Here is a 23,460-nt window from a genome sequence, read left to right as displayed (position 1 = left end):
TCAAAAGCAACTTTAGCTTTTAGATTGTGTGGAAATCAGTATAGTACAATTAATAAAACTTTCATAATACCCATAATAAAATTTAAAATTTACAATATTCTCAATCTAAAATTCAAACTCGTAATATAATATAATATAATATAATAATACAATAATATAATAGTAATATTGTAACAAATAATATCATAATTATATTAATAAATCTAATATTATTATTTTATTATCTAATATGATATTACAATTATTATTTTATAATAATATTATATATTATATTGTATTGATATAATTAGTGATGGAACTTTAGATGGGCCGCCCGCGACCGCCCGAAAAAATTGAGTTTTTGCCCGAGCCCGACCCGCCCGAGCCCAAATTTCACCTTGAACGGGCCGCTGGCTTGTATTAGCCCGCCCGAGCCCGCCCGAGTAGCCCGAATTTTTTTTAAATTTTTTTTTAATATTATGTTATTTTGTGTTAATATATATATATATATATATATTACAATTTGAAATTTGAAATGAACACACGAACTATATAAAAAAATTATTTCTTTATTAATTTTTAAATTTGTAATTCATGATTGTCTCGTTAAAAACCTTACCAAGAAAAACTCAATTGGGATAAAAACTTGGCAAGGAAAAAAGAGTGCAATCATTTTGTGACGAATTACAAATTTTACAAACTTACAAAGTCATACAATTACAAATACAATATCAAAGGTAAATACATATTTACAAATTACAAATTTACAATTTAATTTGAAGCTGAAGGATTGTCTTCAAAATTAAATGTTAATCGATTAAATTCATCGATCAATTCTTGGCTTGCCAGTGAAATTGTATCTTGTAGACGTTGATCGGCATGATCCCAATCCTTAATGCAAACTAAGGCTTCAACAATATCCCTTTGCAATGCATTCCAGCGTTCCTCAAGTATTCTTCATGTCGTACTGAAGGCTTGTTCGGATGAAATAGTGGAGACTGAGATCGAAAATATATCCATTGCCAATCGAGTTAGGATTGGCCAAGTTAATGCCCGTACCCTCCACCATTGAACTAAGTCAAACGATTCTGTCGTACCGCCGACTACTAAGCCTTCACTGAGGTACGCTATAAGCTCGTTGAAGCTGCCGCTGCCACTACCACTGCCACTGCCGCTTGTTGATGAAGATTCACTCACAGCTTATGTTTGAGTTGTCTTCTTCTTCAACCCGAAAACATTCAAGAATGAATGCGGATTTTCGTCTTGTTGTTGTTGTTCCTGTACTATATGAGGTATTCTAAACCTAATCTCATATTTACTATAGATCGAATATATTTTTTTCTTTATTATTGGATATTGGTCCGAACAATTGATGCCTAAAAATTCACCTAAGTTTTATAAACCACATTCTAAACCTTCTAATTTTAATCTAGGGTCAAAAATAGTACCTAAACCATACAACAAAGGCAACTTATACCAATATTTTTAAAAAAAAATTTTCATAGAATGAATAGAAACTCCTAAGATTGAGTCCTCCCTATATTCGCTAAATAAAATACTAATTCTTAAAAGTTCGCATAAAGCTAAATGTGATGTTAGGTAGTATGTATTACTAAGTTTACCTACCTAAAATTTGATACAAAACTTCGGCAATTTGCCAATCAAATTCGTCTATATGTCATACTCCTAATTTTGTACACATATAGTTTGTTATGACATCCTTATAAGGGATGCATTGTTGAAGCATAATGTAAGTTGAGTTCCATCTTATAGGCATATCTAACGCTAATGCTCTAGGAGGTATATTTAATGCTTGTAAGAACATAAACCAATCTTCTTATCTTTGGTTACTACCTTGAATCCATGTAAGACTATCTCTAATTTTTTTAATGTGATTACCCATTTCTTTTAAATCGGATTTAACTATTAAATTGATTACGTGACATGCACAACGTTGGTAAAAAATTGTACCGTCACCAAATAAACTTAAATCATTTTCAAAGAACTCAATTGCTTTTGTATTGGCACTAGCATTATCTAATATTATAGCCGTTAATTTATCTCTTAGTCTAAATTCATCAATTACATTTAAAATTGTATTATATATTAAATCCGCACTATGTGATCCTAGAACACATTTAAAACCTAATATTCTTTTATATAAATCAAATCTTTTAAAGTAATGTCCGGTTACAACTAAATAATCTTTGTTGGCAATAGCAGACTAAATATCTGCCGTTAACGCAACGCACCTGCTAGTCGAGTGTAAAAGGTTTATTAATGCTTCTTTTTCTTTTCTAAATAATTTTAATAAATCTTTCCTAATAGTAGTTTTTGAAGTGAATTGTGCATTAGAATTATGTACAACCTTAATACATCGTTGCCAATTAGGATGCTCTACAAAACTAAGTGGTTGATCTAAAGCAGCTATCATTCGTGCAACTTCCATACGATCTACTTACGGATCGTATTTCCAAGTGGTTAGACCACCGGTTGGGCGATCAAAAGATAATTGTGTTTGGCGGAGTTCAGATCCGCCGGATTGGCTAAGCTTTTGAAGACACTTTTCGGAGTGTCTTCTCAAGTGTGTGGTGCCGTGAATAGTGTCACCTTGTAATTTAGATAAATAATATTTACACTGAGCTATATGTTTAGTATTACCTTCATTGTGGATCTTATCAATTATGTCGAAGTGATCACAAACTGTCGAGGTGCACTTGCATTTCCTCCTAGAGGTTGCAACACTTGCAGACGCAGTCGCACTGGCACTCGCCGCTTCTCCACGCCCACCACCATTGCGACCACGACCTCCAGTACGTCCACCAAGGCTCGGATTAGTAAATTCATGCGTAACAAATTCATTAGTGGGAAATTGCCCTTCTTCCATGTTGTGTTGGGCATAAATGGGAATACCGCTATAACCAAAAGAATCCATTATAAAAAAATAAGAGCGATTTAAGAGAGAGCTTTAGGATAATGTGATAGTTTTTAAAAAAATTTTAAAAGAGATTTGAGAGATTGAAAGAAGTTGAGAGAGATTGAGAGAAATTAAAAGGGATTGAGAGAGTTTGAGTGAGAAAAATGTGTGGAGTATGGGGGGTATTTAGAGGAAAATTTTTGAGTTAAAAAATTGATTTTTTTAAAAAAAATCAATGTGCAACGGCTAGTTAGGTTCGGCGGGTCGGGTTCGGGCGGCAACGGGAAAAAAAAAGTAGGCGTTGGACGGGTTTTCGGGCATTCGAGCAACTCGGACTTTCGGGCAAAATTTGGGTTTTCGGGTCGTCACAATGGTTGGATTTTTGAACGTTTTCTCGAGCAGTTCAAGCTTCGGGCAGGTCGGGCATGGCCGGGAAAATTAAAAAAAAAACTCCGGCTGACGACGGTAGACGACACCTACATGGCGGCGGGCTCCGACGTGATCTCAAAATTCAGGCTGTCCGAGCCCGAGCCTAAATTTCCACCTTGGACGGGCCGGCATATGGGCCTGCCCGCCCGAGCCCGAAAAAATTCAGGCTTCCGACAACCCGCCGGCCCGAAGTTCCACCACTAAATATAATTATATTAATTATATTAATAATAATATAATATTTAATAGAATTAAATATTAATATAATTATAATTCTAATATTATTATCTATTATAGTAGTGTATTACATATGGTTATACAATATATTAATTATAATATATTTGTTTAATATAATATAATAATAATTATATAATATATTATAAAATAATAGTTTTTTATTTTATTAAATATAATAATAAATATATATTATAATATAATATAATCGTAATTTTTAATTATTCACAACAATTCAACCTCATAATTTACTAAACATTATTATACTGATTTTGAAATTAACACAATTATTATAATTATAATTTACTAAACGCTCAGCTATTTTTTATAATAACTATTTTTTCTTTTAACACAGTCAAAAGTAATTACAATACCAAACTAAGTCATAGTCAACATATTCAAAAAAGCAATGTCATCCCTTTCCGGGAAAGGAACGGAGAAATTAAAATCTAGCTTTCAGCAAGGTAATAAGGGGCCCTCTTTGTCCCAAAGAGCTATGTACACGAAAAACTCAAAACTAAGGTGCAGGGGAAACAAAAGCCCAATCCATCTATCGTCTAGCCCAATCAAACAGCGATCAAAGATTGGTCCTTGAAAGTCAATTGAAGTTGTGCCCCTCTGGTTCATGGATTTGACACATGAAATTTAAACTGAGTTCAAAGTTTTTATAAGACAAGACATTATAGTAAAAAGATTTAGGTGACGTTTGGTTCATAAATTTAAAACCACAGTTTATGATTTTAATTTTTAAAATTTAAATTTTTTATGAGAGAAAAATATTATAACAGAACCAAAATTTATAATTCTAAACCAGGTAGAACCCTTAAAATAAACGTCACCTTAATCTTTGCATGTGACATTGTGACGAAAGAGAGCCTTACCAAAATTCTCAGCGCCTTCTCCAAAATATTGCTAAGATTAATGCACATCTTCTCTTCAGTTTCGACTTCGTTTAAGTGTTTTCCATTTCCTCAATATAAAGTCCAGTCCCTCTTTCAGTCTTGCCCTTCTATCCTCTTTAAAATTCCAGAGTTCTGGTACTATGTACCTACCACTCGGATTATACTGGTTCACTTCCTTCAGAGCTCTTACCACGGCCTCATAAACTTCATCACCGAGATCGTCTTTTAAATTCTTCAACTTCTCATCTTCCTCATCGATTATTTCCTTTACAGCAATCAACCAGTTCGAAAGGTGATTTATAGCTCAATATATATATGTGTGTGTGTGTGTGTGTGTGTGTGTGTAATTCAGTTGTATAAAACTTTTCCTTTTGAACTCATGCATGCAACATACAAAGGCATAGTTTTATCAGGACTAACAAAACAATTTGCAATGAGACAAAAGATTCCAATTCAAAAAACTGATAAATGGATCAGTTTTCCATACCACTGCTTTGCCTTTATCTGTGATAACCTTGAAGGGATGCCAGCTCGGATCCCTAAGATGGGAATCCCACATTGACCATAACTCTCTTGCTTTTACTGATGCTTCTTCATCAGGGAATTTCCTTTTAGCAGCAGCGATGAATGGTTTGCTATGAAGACCTCCCAATCCTTTCACGCCAATTGTAGGGCGGGCACCACGGCGTGACGAGTCCTCCCTCAGTCCCTGGAAAGCATGAAAGTTAGTCCTGTTAGTCCGACATTTGCAGTAAGCTCGTCACCATACTAATTTAAAAAGAAAAGACATCAAAAACAGAATCATTATACTAAGAAATTAAACAATCCACGGACACTTACACATAAGGATATCGTACACAGAGTTCAAAAGTAACATGAAGTGACCGTTTTCGTTTCTCTCACAGTATAGATATCTCACGAAAATGGTTGAACACAAGTAATCAAAATGCCTTCATGAAAAATGTACTAAACCACAATTGCCAGAGGGGCTTTGTACCATCTAGGCGTGTTTCTTTATACTGTAACTCTACAACCATTCGAATGTTGAATCAATCAACAGACACATACATGTGGGGGGGTAAGACAAAACAAAACGAAACGAAACAAGGGGAGAATTAGTTCGTACATTGATTGTCTCCTTACGAGCATCCTGCAGCTCGTCATTGCTTCTACGCTCCTTGATAATGAGTGCTTGGTTAAGTTCTTCTAGAGCTTCCATCTCTTCTTCCTTTTCTTTTAGATTTTCTTTGATTTCATCCATCTCTTTCTTGAGTTTCATATCCTCATCCGCACCCATATGTTTCATTACTTCTAAAGCTCCTCTATACCGCTCTATTGTCAACTCCAAAGCTTGTTTCTTATCAAGTTTCTTTTCCAGGTCAATGATTTTTTTATGGAGTTCTTCCTTTTGTTTCTGTAAAGGTTCATATATATGTAAACCACCAAAGAGGGTTACAAATTAATAATTATACAGAACTTCATAATGGAATATCAACATGTTCCTGAGTACTCCAATATTAGGTACGATGAAGAATGGAAAACACACCTTTTGTTCTTTTGCCAACTGGAACATTTTCTCATCAGCCTTCTTTTCCTCTAAGGTAGCCTTCTCAATCTAAATTACAAAGGGAGAATATTAGCTCGTTTTAAATAAGCTTTCAACATTGGAAAGGAGGCATAAATAAGCTGAAATAATGATACAATAACCAAAAATGAAAATTAGAAAGTCAAAATACCGTTATAAATACTTTCAATAAAGAACGGGAATACAACAAGCAGCTAGTAGGTACTAATTAAGGAAACGTATTTAAAGTCAATTTTTTACTACAGTTAACAGGTGCTAAGCGGCATAAAGTTTCCCGGCACCGTTGCAATTTCTATTTATATTCAGAAAGTGAACTCTGATGCGTACAAAATGACAATTTATGTAAACACATCTTGAAATTCTACCCTTTTATTTTTGATCTTCTGAATTACAATTCCCATCGTCACTACAAGAACTTGTTAATACAAATGTATATCGCTGTAAATGAATGGAAGAAATCCCACATACATACTAGAACTTAATTCGAATTATCTGTTTCTATAATGTCCAAACAGTACTTCAGGTTGATTTATTTTAAGATTAAGGTCAAATTACCAGTTTCTTCTCATAGATGAGTTTTCTTCTCTCACAATCATCATGGAACGTTCTTTTTTTCAATTCTTTCTCCCGTGACTCAAGCTCCTCCCTTTGCCTTTTCAAGTCCTGTCTGAACTTTTCATGCCCCTTGATGAACTTCTCGAAGTGCTCACGTTCATTCTGTTGCATTTTTATTTTTTCTAACAACATAAAATGATATAAACTAAGCCACTGTAAATAACAATGGAAAAGAAGAATTATAATTATAACCTCGTCTACTTTTGTCAACTTGAAATGTGAAAAGATGAGCAACAGGAAGCAACACCTTCATTGTAATCTTGTAGAATTGCATCTCTTTCGCTCACCATTTGTCTGAAGGATAGAACGGTCTCAGTGTACTTGCTCTCCATCTCTTTGAGGCACATGCTCTTCGTTACTAAGGTGTCTGTTAGTTTAGATACAAGCTTTGAATCTTTTCTGTGATCTTCAGCTTGTTTTTCAGAGACAGTTTTTAAATCCCCATGCTTACGAAGATGACCTCCAACAATGTTCGTGGATTTATAGTCATCCTCTCGGGCAATCCATCCATAGACTTTCTCTCCTCGATTCCTGTCCGTCTCATAAGCCCTCTTCCCACAGTTATCCGCATCGAGGCTCCTTTCAAATGCCATCGCATTCTCAAAACCGGCCCAGTTTTTGTCGAACTCAACAATTGCAAATCCTGAATGGCCTAGGTGGTTCCACAGAGGAATAACCTTCACAGGGTTCAAACCTTTCCTAATAAACCCATCTCTAAGTTTTGAGCCACTTTCAGCAACACGTTTCCCGTTTCTCAATTCAGTTCTAATGTTAGCCAGAATTCCCATAGAAGGCCAAACAAATTTCTCTTCATGATCGGGTGTTTCACGTTCAACCTTTCTAGATGGCTCTTTCCGGTCTTTAGTATCATAATAATACTTCTTTATATACCTCTCTAATGCTGAGTGCTTAGCTCTCTCTTTTAATTCCCTTTTATACGAGGCTCTACTGAAATCAGAAGCATGGTAGAGAAGCTCCTTTGATCTGTCATACTTTTTTCTGTCTTCAACGCAGAATGGGCATCTATATCTAGAATCAGAAGTCTTAATCTTGGCGGACCCATCCTTTAGTCTTCTATAGTATTCCATTTCCAATTCTTCCTCTGTGATGCGAGACATTGCGAATCTGTAACCAAAAAAAAAAAACAGAGATTCAGCTTATAGTTTTTTTTTCCTACCTGCTTGGGAACAAGCGTACAAATCCAATAATAATAAAAAATTAAAAAAAAAATACTTGTGGAAGCTCTAGCTCTCAATATTGGAAGGGGGACATGAGGCTACCAGTATGATTTCGTAACAAAAGCTCAGCTTATTTTCTATTTAATTTTTGCTTCTACTCATTGAAATCAAAAAGAAAATAAGAATCAAATTCCAATCAAACTTACCAAGTTAGAGAATACAATAAAGAAATAATACAAAATCGATAACAGAGTGAACATAAAAACTAGCTGTGATCTAAAATGAAACTGTGTAAAACCTAAAAGCTACTCAGTACTCAATTTGGACAAATGAGTAAAGTAATGAACGCAACTTTATTTAGGTCATTGGATGACCAACGTTGTAAAAGACAAAAGGTCAATGCCACAAAAATAATTCACGTACTTTAATCTTTTAGATTAAAGATATAAACAACAAGGTATTTATATTATTTTTTACGATTACGTTCTTAAAGAACGCGTTTTCACTAAGCTTAATCACTAAGATTTTGCTCAAACGACTAGCAACAAATTCATAAACCGAAAAATAAGAGAGAGATAAAGAAAAAAAAGGCATAAAATATGGCGTTTGTAGAACTTTCACTAAGCTCACTTTTCTAAGAATTTCCGAAAACGACTAGCATCAAAGTTCATGAACCAAACAAAAAGGAAAAAAGAAAAAGAAGCCGTAAAATTCTCGTTTATTCCGGTTTTTTTTTTTTCTTTTTTCCTTTTCTCAACATTTTCATTATCTTTTTGCTCACTGAAGAAACAAACAGGACCTAAACTAAAAGAAAAACACATATGATGAGCGCATTAAGCAAATGAAAACAGATTCTGATTAAGCATTTAAAAGAGAGAGAGAGAGAGAAATCGCCATTAATGATATGATAGAACTCTATTCTGCTTTTTTCCACTAACAGATTTCAAAACCACAAAAGAAACACCTCTCCGATCGCTTTTTCTGCAAGAAAATGGATCAGAAACGCAAAGTCAAGCTCACCGCCATTTCATGGAATGCACATTGTAGAACCTTTCGTCTGTTGTTTACCTCGAATTGTTTCTCAGGGCTGGAGAGGAATGGAAACTTGGAGACGTTCTTACTCCTGTTTGGAGAGAGAAAAAATAGGATTCAAAAGTTTAGGGAGAGAGAGAGGGAGCAGAGAATGCGGGTAGTGGAGGAGGAGGAGCTTCTGCGAAACGAAATGGCAGAGTTGCTCTGCTTTCTTTCCCATAACAGACTCGTCCTTCCATTTCTTCCCCGTTCTCTGTCTTTCCTTTAAGGAAATGATTATGTACACTCGCGAATGTAAAACAAAAAACGAACTCGCGATTCAATTGGGCGTGCCTTGGGTCATTTGAAGAGTCGAGAGGGTTCTCGTGTGGAGATCGCGAGTATGGAATTCAGGAAGCGAGTGGTTGAAATTTGTCCGTGGCGGGGAATTTTCACGCGTTCCGTGTCTATGTTGTGGCCCGTAGTACACGTGGACGACCGAGAGTGGATTGTCTGTGATGACAATTGGCATTTATGAACGAGCAGAGGCGAGAGACCTTTTTCGTTGCGGCGATGATTAATTATCCTAAAGATTGGCGACGATCAAGTTAATTTTAGTTTTTTATTTTCCTCTTTTTTTTTACTAGTGTTTTGTTGAGATATTAAGGTGGACCCGTTCATTTCGTTGATTTGAGTTTAGAATTTGAGTTTTACTACAGTAAAAAGCTCTCATAAACAATCACATCTAACTTTTTTACTACAGTAAAAAGCTCTCACATAAAATCACATCTCAACTCGAATTAAAAACTCGAATCAGCGAACTAAACGGGCTCCGCTGATTCGAGTTTTTAATTTGAGTTGAGATGTGACTTTATGTAAGAGCTTTTTACTGTAGTAAAAAAGTTAGATGTGACTGTTTCTGAGAGCTTTTTACTGTAACAAAACTCGAATTCTAAACTCAAATCGGTGAAATGAACGGGGTCTAATAATACTAAATAAATCGTCCTTGGATGGGGATTAAGTAAAAGCGTGAGATTAAGACTAGAATTAGTGTTAAAAGTTTGAACTTTGAACCTTGAATTTTTTTTTTTTTTTCCGGTTGAGGAATAAGGATACACCAAAAAATTTCACAGGAACTAAAATGCGAATCTTTTACGTAAAAATAACAAGCTTTGAATATGTGAATATTGTGTTAAAAGTTCGAACCTTGAATGGTTTATTAACAGGCTTCGGATCTTTTATGTAACCAACTTGTTAATTTTTTAAGAGAAAATTTCATATTGGTACTCATATTTTAGCACTATGTGTTTTTAATTATTATAAATTAATATCTTGACATTTTTAAAAATTATTTTTTAGTATTTTAAGATTAATTTTTAAAATGTAAAATGTCAAAATTACTATTCTCATTAATTAATCAAAAAATTAATAATAAATCATACCCCGCACTAACTCAATTTATGAACAGCCTTACTTGATACGTGATGATTTTTGTCATTCACTGTAATAGAAAGATAAAATTTGTTAACAGAAAAAAATCAAAGAGAACAAATGTTATTTTTAAAAATTTGAAAGATAAAATATTAAAAGTGTGGAGAAATTTTTAAAATTAATCCAAATAATTTTTTTTCAATGGAGGAATGAATGCGCCCGCACTCACGCATTGGTAATTTCGTGCCTAATAATGTCAACATCAACATTTGCTTTGGAATATGTAATTTTATTTTATTTTTTCAGGTCATGTCTTTTGTTTTTCTCTATTAGATTAGAATTGTGTTCTTCTACACTTCATTTTAAAAGGAAAAGAAAGAGTGTAAACTATGAACCAGGACGTGTTTATTTACATTGACCAAACGATGACCATAATGAGAAAGTCCAATAAAATGAACCCAAAAAAAAAAAAAGGCTAAACAATTCTGCTAAAAAAAAAAGGGGAAAGAAAAGCATCAAACGAACAGAATGAAATTAATTATGGTCCAATGACATTATTAGCACAAAAAACTAGTCAAGCCGTAAAGCTGTATTTCATACACATATTTAGGGTCCGTTTAGTTCGCTGATTTGAGTTTTTAATTTAAGTTGATATGTGATTTTATATGAGAGTTTTTTACTGTAGTAAAAAAATTAAATGTAATTATTTGTGAGAATTTTTTACTGTAACAAAATTTAAATTCTAAACTCGAATCAACGAAATAAACGGGACCTTAGTCCTTCTGCCCATAATATGAGTTTCTCCTTCGTTTGCTCTTCCACTGCTTCAACACAAACTCTATTCCCTCTTTTAGAGATGCCTTCCTGTCTTCTTTAAAGTTCCAGAGTTCCATTACCGCGTACCTTTCCTTCGGATTGTACTCATTCAATTCCTCCAGGGCCGTCACTACAGCATTGTAAACTTCGTCACCATACTCATTCTTTAGACTCTTCAATTTTTCATCATCTTCATCAATTATTTCCTGCACAACAATTTTTAGTCCAAGTCAATTTTAGATGTCAGTCCATAGGGGGGGAAAAAAAAAAGAAAAAAGAAAGAAAAGAAAGTTATAATTAAAAATTTGCATTATTCAAACCTTGGTATAATTTGCTTTATGCGGAACAATCTTGAAAGGATGCCATCTTGGGTCCCTAAGATAGGAATCCCAAAGTGAATATGACTCTAGTGCTTTATCTTCAGCTTCTTCATCAGAGAATTTCCTTTTAGTAGCAGTGCGGAATGGCTTACTGTCAAGCTCTCCCAATGTCTTCACACCAATATAAGCGCGGCTGAGATTTTCACTCCATCCCTGCGAGGCATATTATTTGTAAGTCAATTATTCTCAAGTATGTGCTAATTAAGCTCTTTATTGTCGCATTTTGATCATAACAAAATTATATTTAATCAAAAGAAATCAGTTGTTCAATTTTCAGTGTCCCACACAAGGTCTAATCAATTACATAATGATATATCATTTAATTAACTCAAACATTGAAACACAGAGAAGTAAGTTGAAAAACAATTCGAATTTTTTAAATCATGTGTCAAAATATGGTTAGTTAGACAATAATTTGAGTTGTCTAGATACAATATGACGAGAAGAAAAAAAAAGAGGTACGTAACATAAGAAGACAATCGAGTAAAATAGACTTATACGGTACTAGGCATATACCTGAATAAGCGCCATACGACTCTGGTGCAGTTCATCGTTGCTTGTTCGTTCCTTGACAATGAGATCATCGTTAAGTTGTTTCATGGCTTCCAAGTCATCTTCCTTCTCTTCTAATTGTTCTCTAAGTTCATCCATTTGTTTTCTGAGGTCCTCATCATCGTTTTTAGCAGTATCGGCATGGTCGATGTTGTCTAAGGCTTTGTTCATGCGCTCAATCGCCAACTCCAAAGAATCTTTTGCCTCAACTAGATTTTCTAGTTCAGCGACCCTTTTCTGGAGTTTTTCAATTTCTTTCTGCAAACAGCTCGTCAAACACGAGATGTGTAAGAATGTAACATAAATTGACTTTCTAATTGGCTTTCTCACTTACTCATAAAATGTCTTGAAAAGCAAGTCTAAGATTAGTAGCAATTGAAACAAACCTTTTCTTCTTCTGCCAACCGCAGCTTGTTTCCAGCATCCTTCTTTCGGCATAAGGCAATGCTCTCGTTCTATCAAAACAAAACGAACACATTAGCTTACTTCAATTAAGAGCTTTTTTTTTTTTTTTTTTTTTTTTTTAAACATTTCAAAGACGACATAAGATAAAGTGATCGTGTAAAGAGCATTATTGTTGCGTATAAGAAAAAAATAATATCCAACATTCAAGGTTGGGGTATTAGGAAAATGCTTAATTCAGTTTTTTACTTTTTTCAACTTAAAGCATATACTTCATCTAAACTAACCAGGCAAAAGGTTTCCAAATCCACCACTAATTTACATTCTCCCATCAAATATTCAAAAGTGAATATAATTGATAGATATAAAGTGGAGAATACGTATTACAATGTACTAAGTAGGCATGTTTACCATTTAATAGCCATTATACATAAGTACTAACTAAATGAAACCTAAAAGCACTCAGTAGTATTTAAACGGATATACTCAAGCTAATCTATCATAATTAATAAGATGGTTAAAGTTCCATTACCAACTCCTTTTCCCGGATTAGTTTTATTCTCTCGTTTTGAATTTCAGCTTCTTCTTGCTCAAGTTCCTGCTCGCGTAACTTAAGCTTCTTCTCTTGCGCTTCTAAATCCCGTACCAATTTCTCTTGCTCGGAGAAAAGCTTCTCAAACTGGTCAAACACATTCTTTTTCATGTCTCTTGTTTGGGACAACAAATATTCCCAACGATCATCTCCACGATCTGTATAGGAATAAAATAACCAACGCATAGTGGTAATTAAGTAGTGACCAAAAGAGATTAAAAAAAAAAAAAAAAAAAAAGGGGACCAAACTTCAAAAGTAAAAACTATTATATATGTTTGTGTGTGTGTGTGTATATATATACCTTCAATATCGTGATGAGCGTCAAGCATTTCATCCCTCTGAGCCATATTTGCGCTCTCAATGTTGCTCTTATTTCTTCTAGAGTACTTTAGGCGAACTTTTTCAGAAATATATGTTCGTGATAAAGAACAAGTTATAAGCATCAAGTTCAAATAACAAAAGCATATATAGCTTTAATAACCAGATCGACAAAAACCAAAAGTAAAGCGGCCATAATTAGTTACTTTTTCTTTCTTGATCATCTGTATATTTCTTATCATTAAATTTCGTACATATATTTCCATTAAGCAAACCGTGCAAATTCATATACCAACGGATCTCGATACATAAATTCAAGCAAATAGGATATATATATGTATATGTATTTACATATATATATATATATATATATCTATATAGGATATGTATATGTATTTACATATCTATATATATCTATATATAACTAGGGCGTGATGAAAAAGCAGATTACATACCTGGTAATACTGTTATCACTCTGTATACAGATTCTGTTTTGGAAAGCCAAATTGGTCGTTTTCTTACTTAGAGCAACGTTGAGCGAAGAAGATCAATACAAAAAAGTAACCAAATCATTACCTGAAAAAGATAGGGGAGTATTTATAGAAACAGTCAAGGAAGTCAAGTCCAAGTTCATTTGGTTTCCTTTTCATTTGGTTTCATTTTGTCTGAAAAAAAAATAAAAAGGTACGTTTTTTTTTTTTAGAAAAAAATCATTTGGTTTCATTTTGACTGAAAAAAAAAAAAAGGTCAGTTCTTTTTTTTTAGAAAAAAATATTGTATAAAATCATAAATATGATTTAAAATTCAAAATAAATACATAAAAAAAGGTCCTACTCAAAACGCCGTCTGTGGGAATCGAACCCACGACCACGTGGTTAAAAGCCACGCGCTCTACCGGCTGAGCTAAGACGGCTACACGACAAACGCATCGATTAAATTTCGATAAAAATAGATAACTTTGTACCTTCTCTTCCTTTCCCTCTTTCCTTTTTTTTTTCTTTTTTCTTTTTATAAATTTAAATAAGCAAACGTGCAGATTGCAGCGTAGCCTACTTTTCATCTTTAATTACTACTTTATTTTTATAAAAAAAATCTTTATTTTTATTTTGTTTTATTTTTCTGAATTTAACTAACTTGTTTTTTTTTTTTTAAAATTAACAACATATTTAACGATTAAAAATTACTTAATAAATTGCAATGAAGAAATGCCAACGTGGTATTTTGCTAAATGTAAAAGACATTATGGTTGTTTTGGATATATAAATAGAAAAAATAGGGGATGTTTATATTTTTATTCCTTATATTTTGAGTTTATTCAAAAACTATGTCTTTGGTTTTTGTTTTCATCAAATTGATACTTTCAAATTAGACTTATTATATAAATTTATACTTTATCTTGATACAATTTATTTGACATTTAAAAAGACCAAATTATCCTTAAAAAAAGAGAAAATAGAAAATAAAAACTTTCCAATTTTACAAAAATAAAAACAAAAAACACAAGAAAAAATCTAGTTCAATGGTACTTTACATATTTTTTAGGTCAAAACTGTAAGTTTAAATGTCTTTTAATTTTTTTTCATTTATCATTTTGTATTTAAGGGTATTTTAGGTATTTTAAGGTTAAAATTGATGATTAATTGTAAAAAAAAATGTATAAATTTGTGTATTAAATATAATTTAAAAGTATATATTTAATGGTAAATATCCAAAAAAAAAAAAAAATGAGGACAGTGCTTCACAAATAATACAAATTTCTATGCTCACTCAATAAAGCTGGCAGGAACCAATCTCAAGGTCATTTATTTTTTGTTCCTTTTTTTGTTTCATTACTTCTTGCCCTTTTTCTTTTTGTAAGGTTAATATTATCATTCTATACGTTATAGTGGATAGTTCTGTATATAAAAAAAATAGTAGACATTTTAAGCTTAAGGTCTTATAAGTGGACATTTATATATACATATATATCCCTTAATATTAACAAAAACTTGGCCCGTCATCTTTTCCTCCTCTATGTTATAATCAAATTTATATCATTTTGCATAAACGTTTCAATAATTATTTATCTTAATTTTTATTCCTAATTGTCATATCACTTGCTTTTAGTTCGGTAAATACCTCAGTAAAATAATAAAGATATTAAAATGTTGAGCCCCCATTTGGTGTGCTCGTTCAAATTTTGTTGATTTGCCATACGTTTGGTTCATAGATTAGAACCATGTAATTAGAATCATTTTCGATTTACGTATATTTTTTATGAGAGAAAATATTGTAGCGAACCACGAACCATGATTCGAATCAGATGACGAATCCCCCAACCAAACAAAAAACTTTAAACTGTGAGGTTTAAATTATAATTTAAATTGGCGTTTGGATGTATAGTTAAAATTTTAATCTAAACAATGAACAAATTTTGAATTTGTGTTTAGTAGATGTGAAACGTAAAGAGAGTAAAGACATTTTTACTGTTAAAAAATGATTTGAACGGTTAAATTTAAAAAAAAAAAAAATTTTAAATTTAATATTTCAATTAAACTTACTAAATACGAGTTTAAATTATACTTATTATTCGAACTAAGTTAAACTGAGATAACCAATGAAACAAATGGAGTTCAAGTTTTGGAATGCGTAAAAGGGTCATTTTTACAAGTCTAACCAATGAACGAAGTTCAAAATTTTATTGGCGACGTAAAGTGAATCAGCGATATTGCACTTCAGTTCCGGTAGTATAGAGTTAGAAAAGAAGCAACTCTTATAGCACGAAGCACCAAGCAACTAGCTACCAGCTGCTAGTTTTCAACATTTGTGAAAATTCTCATAGCTAGCATGACGAAGCAAGCTTTGAATTAGAGCCTCCTTCATGGATTTGAATTTTTAATTCAAATTAAGATAGTGACATTTTTTAAAAAAAATTTTACTATAGTAAAAAAAGTTAAATGTGACATTTTATGAGAGTTTTTTATTATAAAAATTTAAAATTAAAAACTCAAATTCGTAAAGTGAACGAGGCCTAGATCTACTGTAAGTAACTCCCATAAAACATCCCAATTATCAGCACTTCCTAGTTTATTTTTTTATTTTTTAATTTCAAGAAGAAAATAATGTACAATACTATAAGGCATCACTAGTGTTGTTTAATAAAAGGCGGATTCGGGACTCATAGGTGAAACTTATCTCGGTGTTTAACACAGTGACGTCCTCAAACATTTTTTGAAAATAAAGTCTCGTTCATTTTATCGATTTGAGTTTTAATTTAAAGTTTTTACAGTTAAAAACTCTTAAAAAACGTCACATTTAACTTATTTTATAATAATTAAAAACTCTCAAAAAATATCACATCTCAACTTGAATTGAAAATTTAAATCTAAAAAGCGGATGAGTCCTAATTCTTGTACAGTACTTCATCATTTTTTATTATTATTTTAATAAAGCAATATACACTAGTACTATTCAAAACTTTGTCTTTTACCTCAACTCCTCAAGCACTATATATAAACAGGCTAGGGTTTTCAACTACTTCTTTCCTTCTGCTCTTCTTCACGACTCTTGAGTCTTGAGTTATACTCTCTCCCCAGTAACCAAATTATAACCTCATCATAAACACACGTACTTCTGCTAACATAATAGCCATGTCAGGCGTGTGGATATTCGGCAAAAACGGCGTCGCTCGACTGATCAGCTACCCAACCAGGGAATCCTTCGAGCAAAAAGAGCCACCGTACCCGGGCACCGCCACCGCGCCGGGGGCTCGTCCCCGGGTCCTCGTCTACCTCCCAGCGAATCAGGTTATACGGTCTTACGCCGATCTCGAGCTGCGACTCGGAGAACTCGGCTGGAGCCGGTACCACAACTCAGACAGGCCTGACCTCCTCCAGTTCCACCGCTCAAACGCTTCCGCTCACCTCATTTCCTTGCCCGCCAACTTCGCCAACCTCAAGCCTCTTCATATGTACGATATCGTCGTCAAGAATCGCTCTTTTTTTCAAGTTCGGGAGTTCTCGTCGGAGAAAACAGTGCTAGATTGTGATGTTGATGATGATGATGATGATCACCAATCGTCTTAATTAAGAGAGCTGAAAGAAGGAACTAATTAACTAGGTTAATTGTTGAATTATATCTGTAATGAAAAAAAAAATACACCTTATTAGCTATGGCTTAGCCGTGACTATGGTATTTAACCAAATACGGTCAAACTGCATGTGTCTCTCTTTATTGCATGTACTTAGCGATGTGACGACTATAGGTGTTATTTTGTGTGTTTCTAACGTTGAAACGTTGAAATGTTTGCTGGATTTTAGCATGTACGTCTCTTTATGTATGAATATCCTATATTACTTAAATGCATGCTTGCGTTTCTGCCTCTTCTCACATGCTTTATTCTGCGTGCATGTGAATTAGACTGTTCAGTGGTCATGATATAATAACTGGGTCGTCATTACTACTCACAGATTTGATTAATTCTTTTATTAGTACTTGGAGTTACAAGTGCATGGATTACTCATTGATTTCTATAGGCAATATATTAGCTAGATCATGGACTACTAGATCCGCTGATTATCCTGTATGTTTTTCCTTTAACGAGTAATTTTTCAAAACAGAATGTTACAAGGAGGATTCTATACATTGATATCATACAGCTTTGAATTACTTCTGTAAAGTTAAATCCATTTGCTGATTTTCTTAATATGATATTGTTTTAATAAAATCTAACAAGTCATAATTGTACTTAACGATGTACTTTTTTCATATTAATTTTACTTAACGGACACAGTTCTCCACATTATAATAGTCTTACTTTTCTTCGCTGAGATAGGCTAATTTACATGAAACTTTCGAGAGGAGGAGAGAAATTAACTAAGGTGAGCAACCCTATTATTAGAAGAGACGTTTTCTTGTTATTCTCAAGAGACTTTGGTCTACAATTATGAATAATATATTTTAACGTTTTGTCAGCTTGAGTATGAGTAACGTACAGGTCTCAAAGCTGAAGTTTCATGCAAAAAAGCTGGAGTTATAAGCAGAGATAATATTGCGGCTCTGAAAGCTAAGTCAATAGACTTCTACTAGCCAAGCATGATCCTCCACCACTACAGCTATTCTATCCATGTGTTATGTATACATATCTCTCATTTCATTTGTTTTATAAAGAAAAAAAAAAGTCTCTTATTTCATTGTCAGAATATTATTGGGGCCTATTGATCAATCTTGGTTGTACAACGACTATTTGATCAATCTTGGAGTGGGGGGCCATTCTTTACGAATTAAGAACTCAATGAAAAGTAATTTATGTAAAAAAAAAAAAAAACACACACAAGTTGAATTTAAACTTTTATAAAAAAAATACTGTAGTAGGATGTTTTAATTGTGATTCGTGAAACAAGCGGGCCATAAGAATTTAAGATCATGAGCTTGATGTATTATTAACGTTATCTATATATATATATATATATATATATATATATATATTAGAAAGCAGTTAGCTTATATAACATTAACGGTGAAAATTTATCAACACAATAAAAACAAATCTCTTGTTAACATGAATTTAATGACCTAAAACTTAATAAAAAGCTAAATGAAAGTAAGATTACACAAATTTTATATTAATTCACCCTCAGTTTGATAGCTATGTCCACTGTAGGGATGAGAAAATTTTCACTATTTTCAGAGATGTTACAAGCACTAATGTTCAAGATGAGACTTAGTTATAACCTATAATTACTTATTTATACTCATGGTCACCGCCTCTAATTGTTTCCTTATTTAAATATAAGATATTTTCCTCATCTTTTGGATAGTTTATCAAAAAATAAAAATTACAATCAATCAAAACGGTTTCTATATTTGAATTTTATATTTTTAGATTACAAATAGTAAGTTTCAAAAGAAATCTTTCAGATCTTTATTTATGCGTAGCCTCGACTCTGTAAATGCTTCCCATAGCTTCTTCGCTTATGTCTATGAGTGCGGTCGACCTTATGTTCATTATTTATTCTTCTCAGAATGGTCGACCTCTTTTTTATGTTTGACGCTTCTTTGAAACGATCAACTCCTAACAAAATTATTTGCTTACGTGAAACTTAAAACTGAATTGTCATTAAATATTTAGGCCACGTTTGCTTTGTAAATTTAAATTTTTAATTTGAGTTGAGATATGATATTTTTTAAGAATTTTTAACTATAAAAAAAATTAAATATGACAATTTTTTTAAAAATTTTAACTATAAAAATTAAAAATTTTAATCGATAAAATAAACGAGATTTTAATATTTTTTTTATGATACGTGAGCTCTATTCGGAGTCTAATTTAGGATCCGTTTAGTTCGTTGATTTGAGTTTTTAATTCGAGTTGAGATGTGATTTTATGTGAGAGCTTTTTACTGTAATAAAAAAATTAGATGTGATTATTTATGAGAGTTTTTTATTATAACAAAACTCAAATTCTAAATTCAAATTAACGAAATGAACGTGTCCTTATAATTCAACGTTTTATCTTACAACTCATAAGCTTGGTGGAATTTTGTTTTCCTTTTAAGGGAAGAGAGAGGAAAACCAAGGACAGCGTGGGAGTGGAAAGATTGAACAGAGTACGAAAAAGAGAGGAAGTAGGCATCAATCAATACAACTATAGCTCCGTGATTAGACTAGTCGAACGGCTCATTTGCAGTGTCAGAGTCATTCGCAGTGTTGTACGCATGAATTTATAGTCAAACTTGACCTAACCAAGATACCAGTACTTAGTCCTCCCATGCTCTGCTGAATGCTGAATGCTGAATGCTGAATGCTGATGCCCCCAGTAATAAGTAGTACTGCTGGTTCACATGAGCGCTTAAGCCTTACCTTTCAACTCCATTAATTTAGACCGCTAGCTATTTAATAAGATGATATGTATGACTTATAAGTAAATGTTACTATATAGTAGATGTTGAACTTGACTCGTTTGTTTTATGCGATAAAATTCATGATTTTAATTTTATTATTATATTTTTTTTTATAAAAAATTTAAAATTTAAATGTTAAAATCAAAGAATTACTAATTTAAATGTATAAACCAAACGAACTCGAATTTTAAGTGATTTGGTAAATGAGAAATTCCTGCTCTTTTAAATCACAATTCAGACTTTTTTATTACAATATTTTCTGACAAAAATTTAAAATTCAGCTCAAATTTTTTATTTGAACCCGAGAAACACAATAAATTTAGGCGCCTTAGATATCCGTAGTATATCAACTTATTGTTTTAGCCTTTTGGTCATGAGGCTGATTACTCGCTTTGTTAGATTAATCATTAACATAAACCTTTATATATAACAAGGCCTTAAAAATGTATAATATCTGATCTAATGGTCTATCTTCTCTTTTATTGTTGGAATTCGATTATATCACAACCTCTAAATAGAAAATATTTATCTTAACTTTCATAGCTAGGCTTTTGGCACTTTTTCTTTATGAACTTTCACTGATCAATTGATAATTGTCTTCTCAATTTTAATTGTGAAAAATCACTCCTTGATTTAATAAATATTTCAGAGTAATCCAAATTGATGAATAATGTTAAAATTTGAAGGAAAATGCCCCCATCCACGTGAAATGGCGTGCTTTAAAAAAAATTTCAATATCTTCCTCTAAAAGAGCTCACGTAACTTGTACAACATTTTGTCATAGATTCAGGACACTTTACAAAAAGGGAAAACTTCATTTTGATATTCTGTGTTTTATTGAAATATAAGTTTGATATTTTTATTTTTAATAATTTTATGCTGGTACGTCTACTTTTTATAAAATCTTATTTTTGGTATCTTAAGGCAGTTTTTTAGGACATAAAAAAATAAACTTACCCTTATTATTAAATATAAAAAAAAAGTTTTATAAAAAATCTTAGACCTGCAACCAAATGCCTAAACTTCATTATGTCCCAAATATAATGCAAAAATCTTAGTTGCAGTTTAATATTTTTAAAATGCCTTTTTATATATTTAATAATACGGGTAATTTTGTATTTTCATGTCTAAAAAACTGCCCTAAAATATTAAAAAATATTTTTTAAAAAGTTAAAGTACCGGCATGAAAATATTAAAAATATAGAGTACAAAAATCATATTTCGATATAGTACAGAGTGAATAAGAGAAGTTTACATTTAGGGACAGATTATTTTATACCTCTTCTTTTTCTAGTAGCAGCCCTTAACTGCGAGCACCTGTGTTATTTTAAGTTAAATTGACGAAAAGTAATCCCTATTATCAAATCCATGCTAAATAGCAATATTGGTGTACATAAGAGCACGCATTGCTTACCTAAAAAAAAAAAAAAATCATCATATAATTACTGTGTCAATTACAATTTTAATATTTGAGTGTAAAAAATACTCTCATATACAATATTATTTGTTATTTAAATTTCTCATATGCTATATTTTGTAACAAATTTCTTACTACGTATAGCATATGAGAAATTTCACATTTGATTATTAATTATTGAAATGTTTATTTTTTTCATATAATTAATACAACTTTTACATTTTTTATTTATTTTTAAAATAAAAGTTTACTTTTACAGCTTTCAAATCTTAAAATTATAGAAAAATATATATTTAACTTTTTAAATAGCATTATACATTAGAGTAAAAATAAAAATAATATATTATATCATACTTTTTAATATTAAATATATAATTAATATTAATATTTACATTAAAAATGATTTAAAGTGATAATAATTGCAAGAGTTAAGTATGAAATGGCAAAAAATTTAGATAGATCAATGTGAATCAACCAGTGGCGGAGCCATACAGGGCTAGAGGGGGGACAGCTGCCCTCTAGCCCAAATGGCTCCTTTACAACTCAAGCCTAACAAAAAAAAAATTTTACAAAAGTTTCTCCTAATTTACTCTCCTTAAAATTTTTAATTTGCAATATTTGTATTAATATTTTTAGAAAAGTTTCAGTTATACCCCCAATTTGACTACTTATATATATTTTACATTTAAAATATCAAATAATTCAAAGAATCAACCATAATATTATGTAAATTCACCGTAAAACTTTAGAAGTGTATTAAACTAAATTAAAATTATTGTATTATTGTTTTAATTAAAGTTAATCTACTTCACGCCTTTCTGACTCCACCATTGGAATCAACAACTTTATATATACATATATATATATAAACGATACTTTTATATTATAAATAATATAATTACATTTTAAAGATCCTACAACAAGCAATTCACTATAAAAAGATCACTTTCGATAGATTATTGTGATAGTTAAACGTTTTGTGTTATTTTATGACGGTGTGGGGCGATTTATGTCGCAATTTTGAACATATGTAATAATTCATCAGTACTAATCGTGATAAATAATAATTGGCATAGCTAGATAGTCTAATCTTTTTCACATACCATGGTGCATACCATAATTCTTAAAATACACTCCATCAAAACAGTACGATTTCCCACTTGATAGAAAGAAGAATTTCGTCAGGCAGACTTTACGAGCAATAATTAAGCCACATATTTATATATCGTGACTGTCACGTTCATGCCTGCATAATATATATATATATATATATAAATGTAATTTTGAGTATAAATTATGATGAGGCCACGGACACGGACATATTAATTACGTAACAGGGCTGTATAATTTGGTAATTAAGATGTCCTATATATTACTTCAATACATTCTTTAAATAATTAAAGAGTGTAAAAGCAAAGTTAATGGGCCCGCTTAGTTCGCTAATTTGAGTTTTTAATTTGAGTTAAGATGTGATGTTGTGTGAGAGCTTTTTACTGTAGTAAAAAAGTTAGATGTGACTGTTTCTAAGAGCTTTTTACTGTAGTAAAATTCGAATTCTAAACTCGAATCAGCGAAATGAACGGGGTTAATAAGTTCACGTAAAAAAGAAGGTCAGTAAGTTACACCTAAGTCGTATCAAATTCAGAAATTGTTTCAACAATTATCATCACGGTGACTACTAAGCTCTAGAATATTGGATTGGACTCGTTCAAGAGTTTATAGGCCCGTTCGGTTCACTAATTCGAATTTTTAATTCGAGATGAGATGTGATGTTATGTGAGAGCTTTTTATTGTAGTAAAAAAGTTAGATGTGACTGTTT

At 31.9% G+C, this 23,460-nt stretch overlaps 3 protein-coding genes and 1 non-coding gene across 4 annotated transcripts; 1 reads left to right on the top strand and 3 right to left on the bottom strand.

Moving 5' to 3' along the window:
• Nucleotides 1-4,036: 4,036 nt before the first annotated feature.
• LOC21407956 (factor of DNA methylation 4) lies at nucleotides 4,037-9,013 on the bottom strand. Its single transcript, XM_010108190.2, has 8 exons — nucleotides 8,908-9,013; nucleotides 6,909-7,786; nucleotides 6,602-6,783; nucleotides 6,008-6,076; nucleotides 5,588-5,875; nucleotides 4,949-5,170; nucleotides 4,441-4,726; nucleotides 4,037-4,177 (listed from the first exon to the last, which is right to left on the bottom strand). The coding sequence occupies exons 2-7, from the start codon at nucleotides 7,777-7,779 to the stop codon at nucleotides 4,496-4,498; spliced, it is 1,863 nt and encodes a 620-aa protein (XP_010106492.1). The 5' UTR covers nucleotides 7,780-7,786; nucleotides 8,908-9,013; the 3' UTR covers nucleotides 4,037-4,177; nucleotides 4,441-4,495.
• Nucleotides 9,014-11,054: 2,041 nt separating this feature from the next.
• LOC21407953 (factor of DNA methylation 4) lies at nucleotides 11,055-13,371 on the bottom strand. The gene is made up of 6 exons (XM_010108187.1): nucleotides 13,326-13,371; nucleotides 12,964-13,181; nucleotides 12,416-12,484; nucleotides 11,994-12,287; nucleotides 11,418-11,630; nucleotides 11,055-11,303 (listed from the first exon to the last, which is right to left on the bottom strand). The coding sequence occupies exons 1-6, from the start codon at nucleotides 13,369-13,371 to the stop codon at nucleotides 11,055-11,057; spliced, it is 1,089 nt and encodes a 362-aa protein (XP_010106489.1).
• Nucleotides 13,372-14,182: 811 nt separating this feature from the next.
• On the bottom strand, nucleotides 14,183-14,255 carry TRNAK-UUU. The gene has a single exon. It is a non-coding gene; the product is annotated as a tRNA-Lys (tRNA).
• A 2,716-nt stretch (nucleotides 14,256-16,971) lies between these two features.
• Nucleotides 16,972-17,406, top strand: LOC21407952 (flowering-promoting factor 1-like protein 1). The gene has a single exon (XM_010108186.1). It carries the CDS (start codon nucleotides 16,972-16,974, stop codon nucleotides 17,404-17,406), a length of 435 nt encoding a protein of 144 aa, XP_010106488.1.
• The last annotated feature ends 6,054 nt before the right edge of the window (nucleotides 17,407-23,460 follow it).

This window comes from Morus notabilis, unplaced genomic scaffold (assembly GCF_000414095.1).
Source record: "Morus notabilis unplaced genomic scaffold, ASM41409v2 Scaffold46, whole genome shotgun sequence".
NCBI classification, from domain to species: domain Eukaryota; kingdom Viridiplantae; phylum Streptophyta; class Magnoliopsida; order Rosales; family Moraceae; genus Morus; species Morus notabilis.
This window is presented reverse-complemented; position numbering and strand designations above follow the sequence as displayed.

Excerpts from the sequence above, each read along its gene's own strand:
- LOC21407952 (XM_010108186.1), top strand. The coding sequence starts at position 16,972 with ATGTCAGGCGTGTGGATATTCGGCAAAAACGGCGTCGCTCGACTGATC.
- LOC21407956 (XM_010108190.2), bottom strand. The coding sequence starts at position 7,779 with ATGTCTCGCATCACAGAGGAAGAATTGGAAATGGAATACTATAGAAGA. Across the intron at positions 5,171-5,587 it reads CTCGTAAGGAGACAATCAAT|GGACTGAGGGAGGACTCGTC; the intron begins GTACGAACTAAT and ends CATGCTTTCCAG. Across the intron at positions 4,727-4,948 it reads CAGATAAAGGCAAAGCAGTG|GAAATAATCGATGAGGAAGA; the intron begins GTATGGAAAACT and ends ATTGCTGTAAAG.
- LOC21407953 (XM_010108187.1), bottom strand. The coding sequence starts at position 13,371 with ATGGCTCAGAGGGATGAAATGCTTGACGCTCATCACGATATTGAAG. Across the intron at positions 11,631-11,993 it reads GTCGTATGGCGCTTATTCAG|GGATGGAGTGAAAATCTCAG; the intron begins GTATATGCCTAG and ends TATGCCTCGCAG. Across the intron at positions 11,304-11,417 it reads ATAAAGCAAATTATACCAAG|GAAATAATTGATGAAGATGA; the intron begins GTTTGAATAATG and ends ATTGTTGTGCAG.